Source organism: Crassostrea angulata, chromosome 9 (genome assembly GCF_025612915.1).
Source record: "Crassostrea angulata isolate pt1a10 chromosome 9, ASM2561291v2, whole genome shotgun sequence".
NCBI lineage: Eukaryota > Metazoa > Mollusca > Bivalvia > Ostreida > Ostreidae > Magallana > Magallana angulata.
In genome coordinates this window covers 16,129,530-16,138,618 of record NC_069119.1, presented here as the reverse complement: position 1 = coordinate 16,138,618, position 9,089 = coordinate 16,129,530, and the positions used below count along the sequence as shown (strand labels likewise).

The 9,089-nt window shown below is 32.8% G+C and overlaps 1 protein-coding gene across 1 annotated transcript; it reads left to right on the top strand.

Annotated features, from left to right (window-relative positions):
- Nucleotides 1-1,423: 1,423 nt before the first annotated feature.
- Nucleotides 1,424-5,727, top strand: LOC128164247 (protein PIF-like). Its single transcript, XM_052828018.1, has 9 exons — nt 1,424-1,572; nt 2,021-2,103; nt 2,426-2,608; nt 2,854-3,093; nt 3,204-3,356; nt 3,734-4,152; nt 4,283-4,400; nt 4,657-4,739; nt 4,915-5,727. Exons 2-9 carry the CDS (start codon nt 2,028-2,030, stop codon nt 4,957-4,959), a joined length of 1,317 nt encoding a protein of 438 aa, XP_052683978.1. The 5' UTR covers nt 1,424-1,572; nt 2,021-2,027; the 3' UTR covers nt 4,960-5,727.
- Nucleotides 5,728-9,089: the final 3,362 nt, after the last annotated feature.

The window sequence follows — 9,089 nt, the reverse complement described above, 5'->3', positions numbered from 1 at the left end:
ATCGACCATGCAGTGTTCCAAAATTTTTAATAGTTTTCAAAAAAGGATTCGTGTTGATAAAAGAAGATGGTTAAGACAAAGATTTACGGTTATTTAAGATTTTAATGTTAATCCTTAATGAAAAAAAAAAGAAATGCTATTGGAGCTACTGATCGCTGTAATTATTCTCAGATACTTATTGACTTAAAAAACGCTGTGTACGACTTTAAAAACCATAAAAATCTACAGTGAATACTTCACAAATAATTTTATTTGAACAGATTTTCATTAATAAAACGGCATGCTAAAAAAATCTTAACAACACTGATTCCGTTTTCAGTTTAATAAAGTTTTCATCTGACCTGTTTATCCTAAATCTATTTTGTCCAAAAAAAATGTTTTATCATTTTATGTACAAATTAAAATGCACAAATCCAGCTCATTATGTTAAACAGGCTGGATCAGGATTCATTTTTGCACCTGTTTTAGTTATAAGTCTACGCAAAAGTTCATTTTATTCTGTTTCAAGGGTCCGAAAAAAAAGTAAAACGTAAAACTCAGTGAACGCAATTTATAGATGTTATACAATTGATTACTTAAATAAAGTCGATAATGTACTTTGGTAAACTTAGAATTATCAAACATATATTCATTTTACGTGCCAGACAGGATAGAAATAAATCAAGAACAGCATGGGCATGACATTTTTGATACGATTTTTTTTTTATTGATAAGAGCCCCTAGGAAGTATAAATTACATAAAATAGGTTTGATAAGCCATTAGAAATCAGCATAAATTTGAAACGCTGAACAATTTCAGGTAAGAGAGTATCGAGTTGTACTGTTTGCTATATTTGTGTTTTAATACGACTGATACCTTCTTTCATGGTTTCTCCTTTTTTTCTCATTCAAAACATTGTTTAAACTAACATACACTTTACTATGTGCTCTGAAAAACTGAAGGATGATTCTCATATAAATCCTTATATAAATCCTCATATAAATATAAATCCGTTCTCAATTACGACATTATCTTTGGAATACGGGTTGCAAAGGTGGTATCTTTGTTAAATTAAAACTGTCGTAAATTCATTTCGAGTTTCACTGCAAAAGTGCAAAATTATCGCATATCTATATCTAAATACAGAATTACAAAAATAGATTTTACAATTGGGACTTGGATGCATTTCAGTAAATTTTCTAAAGGGACTTTATTTTAATATTATTTTTAAGAGACAATTATGAATTCAATTCATGAAGGGCGATACAGCCAAGAGAGAGTGCTTAAGAGAACTGAGGTTTCTCTCTTGATGAGAACCTCGCCCTTTCGATGACAGGTGCTTAATTGTTAATGAATTCGAAACACATTATTTTCCACTGTGTCGTAGCAAGCAAGACCTCATGAAGAAAACGAGATTAATATACAAACCCCAACACGAATAATTCTTTAAAACTGACTTATCGTACGATACTTAAAACCCCAAACCTGATTCAATGAATAATAATGAAACAGTGTTAATGAAAACATTCTAGATTCTTGGTTGCTACAGATTTCAATCCTTAGATTTGATTGCAAGGTGTAAAGGTGTGAAGGTATGTATATTTTCAATCATTTAACCAAACACCTTCGTTTGTTTACTTTCATTTATTTATCTACGTCAGCAACAAACCAATCACTTTGCGATCACACCTTCTACATGCAGTTGACGACTTTCATGCTTATTTACCTGTTCAAATTTGTTATTGTTTTCCACGAAACAATATGTTCGTTTGTCTTCGTTTCCGATTAGAATGGTAATTATTCATGTTCAATTACGTAATAAATCTTTCGCTAAAAAAAGAAATTTTATAAAACAAAAAACCATACAGTTTTACTGCCGGCGTTGTTGGTTAAAACGTATTTGAGCGTTATTTGTAGTGCGAACACCTGTACAGACAATAGCTCCAAGAACTACACTTGTCTGGCTAAAACTTTATGTGTTAATACTACATTATAATTATATATCACCAGACATAAATTTGGTTTTGGATTTTGTTTTAGGTAAAATATGAATTTGAGCGGAGTTTGCCTTGGAATTCTCTTTGGAATATTTGGAATCAGTATTGAATTAGTTTCCTCTCAAGGTAAGATATGATACAATTGCGTAACGTATTCTTTCACAAGACAAAGATGGCTGTTATCTGTGTTAGAAAGAGTGATTAAATTGTACTTTCATGATTCCATGGTGGTTTAACGATATCCTGTAATTAAATTTACATCATAAATGAATAATTCACGCTCAGCTATACTCTATACACTGAAATTAAATCATTTTATAAGTAACTATGACCACTCAACAATTCTTCTAGACGGGATACAAATTTGATGATCATTTTTTGTTCTGTATTACATCTTTGCCTGGATCAGCCTTTTCATTTCTTGATTTATATCTTTTTTTTTCTGCAGGTTGCATAACGGAATGTGGCGGAGGTTTGTCTTGTTTGCTCCCGTATAATTGCACCCACTTTGATCAATGCCATTCGACTGATGCTGGATGCTCGTGTACCCGTCTAATGTGTTCTTTTGGAACATTCTTCAGCGCCGCGTCTGGTGTCTGTGATACAGTATCCAAAGGGTTGTGTGATGAAGGTAACCATACCAAAACATATATCAATGCTTATAATGATGATGATGATGATGATGGCGATGTAATATGATCATAATCATGATCATGATCCTAATCAATATGAAACACTGTTGATAACTATATTTGATGAACACTCTTCTATTGATATAGATATATGTATGTAACATTTTTACAGACTTCTGATTTAATCAAACAGTATGAAAATTACCTAATCTCAATCTATAAACACATGTTCTTTCTTTTGCAGATCCTTGCTTACAGAAACAGCGAGATTACACCTACCCTAGTAACTTCAACTGCAGGAGTTTCTACCAGTGCAACAACAAGGGGCGCTCAGTTCCCATGTGCTGCCGTGATTTCTATAGATATGACTATGAACTTCAAGAGTGTACCCCAGATGTTAGCTGCAATATATCATGTAACCAACGAGAAGGCCAGGAGTATTATAATCTCAGTGCAGATCAACTGATGGCAACTGATCCTTATGGTAAAAATAAAATAGCTGTGTTGAAACACACGCAGAAAATCTCTTCACTTATATGACTAAAGATATTTGTGACAGAAGGTAATACTTTTATTTCATTTTTTTGTTTCTAGAATGCTTCTTTAGGCCTATTTCTGGTAAACCTAATAAGTATTACAATGAAGTCGCCAAAATAGAGCAAGACTGTGCAGACTCCACTTTCTACAATCCTGAAAAGTGCGGATGCGACATGATAGCCGCCCCTGCCGGAACATTGAGAGCTCCACGTGAGTAGTGATAATACTTACAATTTCTTGAAAAAAACACAATAGACCCGATATCTGCGGTACTGCTCTCTTGCAGGACAAATTGATATACTTTGCCGAAGTTTTAGCAGGTAGATAATTAAATGACATAATCAAAAAATTAGTGTTAGTTCATATCTCATCAAACCTTTGTCATTTTTTCCTGCAAAAGAGCAGTACTGTAGTTGCCGTGAAAAGGTCAATAAAGTGCATGTCAAAAAGAAATTATTTTTGGAAATTAAAAAAAAACCACGGTGTTTATGCTTTGTTTGCAAATAACATTAAATGCATCAAGAAATTAATTGTTTTCATACAGCTGTCAAAATAAAACTTCTCTTTTTTTTTGTTTTTATGATCAGGTTGCCGACCTCTTTTGCACGTAGACTTTGCAAACGACACTGTCGTAAACCTTCGGAGGGATGTCTACATTAATGCACAGAACACAGACATCCAGGCCTCTGGAATGGAGGGAGTGCAATATGGTCTCTTCAACGGTCGCAACTCCTTCATAGAAATTCCTTATCTAAGTGGCATTGCCCTCGACAAGTTCTTCATCAGACTCCGATTCTACAGTGCCGCTGGGGGCGGAGCTGAAGACCAGGTTCTATTTTCCAACTGCGAGTCAACCATCTCCAGGACTGCAACTGATACATCAGAACTCCCCCAAGTCTACCAAAGACCTTCAATGGCTGTTATTCTGAACAAGCCTAGCAGGCTTTTAACGTTCATCGCTCAAACAGACACTTCACCGAAAACTATCATCCGATTACCGTTTCTGGTTAGACAACCATTTCCTCAAGATATTTACACTGAACACTTAATTATATGTGTTTACATTTTTAAAGAATTTATTGCTTTTTATTTACCATTATTGGTGTAATTTTAATTTATATCATTTTTTTTTTAAGGATGAAGGTTGGAATAATGTTGAAATGGTATATGATGGCAAAGCTTTAACAGCAAGAATAAGGTCCGTATCACCTGATGGAACTGGCGTGGAAGAAAAGGACACCAAAATATTATCAGGTATTGGAAAAAATACAAATATTTCTTTAATTATCAGGTATGGAAAAAAAATACAAAGCTTGATATTTCTTCAAATCTCATTCAGGTTTATTACAAAGCTTTAGTTTCATTAGTCTTTTAGCACTGTTTTAAGATATAATTGATATTATACTGTGTAAATTAAAAGAAAAATGCAACTTAACGAGTGCTTTACAATATAATGCATTTGAAACTTTTTATTCTCTTAATTATTAATCAATTTGCAATTCTTCTACAGGACGTCTGCTTGCATCCAAATTTACTCCAAGAATAGGAGTATGTATGACTGAAAGAGATGCTTTCTTTGGATATCTAGACATGGTTAGTGTCATAGGCATTTAAGAGTTTTCATCTATATTACAACTCTGTCTAAGATAACTTAACAGTTTAGTTTTGTAAATAATTGATAACACGTTTCGTGTCTAACGATTTTACAGTTTCAAGACACTGTGTTTTATCTAAATGGTTGTCTAAGTTTGTTTTTTTTTATTCACAGGTGAAAATGTATGATTGCATACCTGCTGATCTTCCTATGATGTAAATTAGAATTCTTAAAAACGAAAGAGGATTCTCATAGTCTATTATGTTTCTTTCCTAAAATTTCCATTATTTTATTTACTTTTGAATACTACAGTACTAGTTTAATGGGCGTCTATCTGTAAAGACTCCCTTTTTTTCCTGGATGTGTTGCAAAAACTGCCTGCACTGTTTACGTGGTCTACTGAATTGAATCGAGGTGAAATCTTGAGAAGGATGCTATAAACTTTACCACATGTACAATTCGCCAAAGCAACAATAGAAAAGGTTTGCCTGTCCCATAATTTCTCAAAACTGACCGTATTAATGGAAAAATCAACAGGAACTAGGGCACTACTGAATGATTTTTAGAGAAACAAACGTTTGGATTTCATCTTGAAAGACGTTCTGCTATGCCTATTTCATATTCACACACTTTTCACTTGTGTTGTTTTTAATGATTCACTTCAGCATTGCACCAATATTTTGACCCAAACTAATGTTTTTGCGTGTATGTTAATATAGTTTGTAAGCATAAGGATTCGGAAACAGTTTTGTTTCTATAAAGTTTGTAATATATTACAATTATACGTAAACAGTCTAACTGAGATCATTCTTTGTTTTACAAAATGTTTAAAAGTTATTCATTTTAAACTATCAAAAATTGTGTAAATCTATCGTATACATCTATTCATGTGTGTTAAGAGTTCCCTTTTGTAATGTAATATTATAATTATTATTTTTATTATGTTAAAATAATAAAGGCAATATAATGTAAAATTTCAGGGTTATTGTCTGTGGGTTTTTTTATTCAAGCAAAACATTAAAATGATACATCAATCAAACAAAATATACATATCAGAAAAATAAAAATACGACGTTGAATTGCATTTCATACTTAAGAACGATAGAGTTATGTTCTTTACAACGTCATAATGTTAATTTCATGGCGTCACATAATCAGGAAATAGTATATAATTTATTGACAAAGAAATCATGCCTTGATGAGATTTTACTCAGGTATTTCATCCTGACAAATAAAAAGGCCTGTTAAAGATTGCATGCCTCTCAAATGACAACAGCAAGCAACAAAAGCTTTGTTATTTTATGGATACAGGGACATTAGATAAAATGGACATTGTGAATATTAAGTAAAGTGGGAAAGAGCTGATCATTCATGTAGACAAACCAGCTAATATTGTGTAGAGACAAAGAGAAACCATTTATCATTCGAAACAAATCCTCTGTCTTCTATTGAATGATCATGATACCTGATGAATACCATTAACATAATGTGTCTGCAATGCAAGAAAATTATTTGAAAGCGTTGAGGGTTTATTATCGAAATACATCTAATGGTGCCTAGTTGAAGAATCAAATAATGCTTAAAAATATTTTCCACACCTAAAAAAAAACGAATAACTAAACAAATGAAGATTTGAAATGTCAACTTCGATTTCCTTGGGTGACATATTTTTAAGTTTTGATGTATACTAGTAATTTGTATATTGTCTTTATAAGTAGTATTTTTATTGGATGAGGATTTGTCTCTTTATGATAAATTTTTAGGAGAAACTTTTATACCCTAGTTCATTTATTTATAGAAAGCTGCTATTCGATTTGATTAAACTTAACTTTCAAAAAACAGTTTAGAAAATATAATAGTATATTCTAAGTTTTACAATAAAACCATAAAATTTGTCATTGATCTTCATTACTAATTTTAGTAACAAATCTCAATTTGAATTATTTGAATGTATTTTAACATATCTTAAGATGTACATGTAAATTGAAGTTACTGAGAAGATACATGTTGATGGGTTGTCTAGGCATATTCGAACGTTCAATTTGAATTGTATTCGTTATGAGGATCTACTATTAGTCAAAGGATTGATTGTAGGATTTTTTATATTCTTACTAGGTACATACAGTACCGATCAGACTCAACATAACACCAGAGTCAACCCCCGGGTTTACTTACTGGGTTTACTTTGGGTTTACTCTGGGTTTACTTTTTGAAAATTTGGGTCCTCTCGGGGTTTACTTGGGATTTACACGGGGTTAACTTTGGGTTTACTCGGGAATTGCATTTGGGGTTAACTGTACGCACTGAAGCGTGAAGCAGAGCTATATTTTATCTTACCATCCTACTGCCTGCAGTTCCTGCCCCTTGTATATTCCGAATTCACAAGTAGCATCTGCTTTCAGGGGTATACTTCTGATCGGGGTATACTCTCTGGGTTTACTCTGGGTCCACTCTAGTAAACCCAGAGTAAACCTAGAAAGTAAACCCAGGGTTTAGTTTGGGTTTACTTTCTGTTAGGTTGGGTCTGATTGGTACTGTAGAAGATAAATAATGGCATATTTTGTGCTCTGATTTTCAAGAAGACTGTTTTAAGACACAAACCATATTTTTACCAATGTTTGAATGGATCTATAACAAAATGGACACCCTTATATCATGTGTTCGATCTTGATCCTTAAAAGGTAATGGGTTTGTTAAGATTGGAAGATTATAAAAGGAGGAGACAGTTTACAGACAAACGGATGGAATGGCACCTTGCCACGAATGTTCAGAACGTCCAATTCAATTGAGCTTACAGCATGGTCATCAACAACAGCAGATAAATGAATGAGGATATATTTGTGGCAGGAATTATCATTAAACCATATTTCATTCAGAAACATTCATTTTAAATTATTTTCGGATATCTAGATATTCGTTAAAAAAGTGAAGAAAAAAATTCCCAGAGAAATGTTCTTAAGATATTCCAAAAAGATTTCATTAAAAACATCTGGTCATTATTGTTTTTTGCTTTTTGGGGTTTTTTTGTTGTTGTTTTGGGGGGGGGGTTGGTGGGGGGGGGCGTTTTTTTTTCTTTCTTTCGGGTTGGATTAGAACCATGGATTTTGAAAAGAAATAAGACAAGAAGTAAAAAAAAAATCATCATATTTTTTATATTAGCAGCAATGAAAAAAAAAAACTTCACCGGTTGCTTTCCTGACTAGGAACTGCACATTGGTAACTAATAGTTATAGACTGTGATTTTTTGGAAACAGTTATTTTTATTAGACATCAAAAGCTCATTTTATCGATTTAATTCAGATCCTCAAATCCTAATTTGTTCGAACAAATAACTATTTTATCTGAACAAATATCTAATTCGACCGAACAAATATCTAATTCGTCCAAACAAATAGCTAATTCGTTCGAACAAATAACTATTTTGTCCGAACAAATATCTAATTCGACCGAACAAATATCTAAATCGTCCAAACAAATAGCTAATTCGTCCGAACAAATACTAATTCGTCCGAACAAATAACTTATTTGTCCAAACAAATAGCTAATTCGTCCGAACAAATCCTAATTCGTCCAAACAAATAGCTAATTCGTCCGAACAAATCCTAATTCGTCCGAACAAATAACTTATTTGTCCAAACAAATAGCCAATTCGTCCGAACAAATCCTAATTCGTCCGAACAAATAACTTATTTGTCCAAACAAATAGCTAATTCGTCCGAACAAATCCTAATTCGTCCAAACAAAGAGCTATTTCGTCCGAAAAAATCTTAATTTGTCCGAACAAATCCTAATTCGTCCGAACAAATAACTATTTCGTCCGAACAAATCCTAATTCGTCCGAACAAATCCTAATTCGTCCGAACAAATAACTTATTTGTCCAAACAAATAGCTAATTCGTCCGAACAAATCCTAATTCGTCCGAACAAATAGCTAATTCGTCCGAACAAATCCTAATTCGTCCTAACAAATAGCTAATTCGTCCGAACAAATATCTAATTCGTCCAAACAAATAGCTAATTCGTTCGAACAAATAACTATTTTGTCCGAACAAATATCTAATTCGACCGAACGAATATCTAAATCGTCCAAACAAATAGCTAATTCGTCCGAACAAATCCTTATTCGTCCGAACAAATAACTTATTTGTCCAAACAAATAGCTAATTCGTCCGAACAAATCCTAATTCGTCCGAACAAATCCTAATTTGTCCGAACAAATAACTTATTTGTCCAAACAAATAGCTAATTCGTCCGAACAAATCCTAATTCGTCCGAACAATTAGCTAATTCGTCCGAACAAATCCTAATTCGTCCGAACAAATAGCTAATTCGTCCGAACAAATAACTTA

Bases quoted from the DNA above. Each gene is read 5' to 3' on its own strand.
- LOC128164247 (XM_052828018.1), top strand. From the start codon at position 2,028: ATGAATTTGAGCGGAGTTTGCCTTGGAATTCTCTTTGGAATATTTGGA. The intron at 2,104-2,425 runs GTAAGATATGAT...TTTTTTCTGCAG, and splicing joins TGAATTAGTTTCCTCTCAAG to GTTGCATAACGGAATGTGGC. The intron at 2,609-2,853 runs GTAACCATACCA...TTTCTTTTGCAG, and splicing joins CAAAGGGTTGTGTGATGAAG to ATCCTTGCTTACAGAAACAG.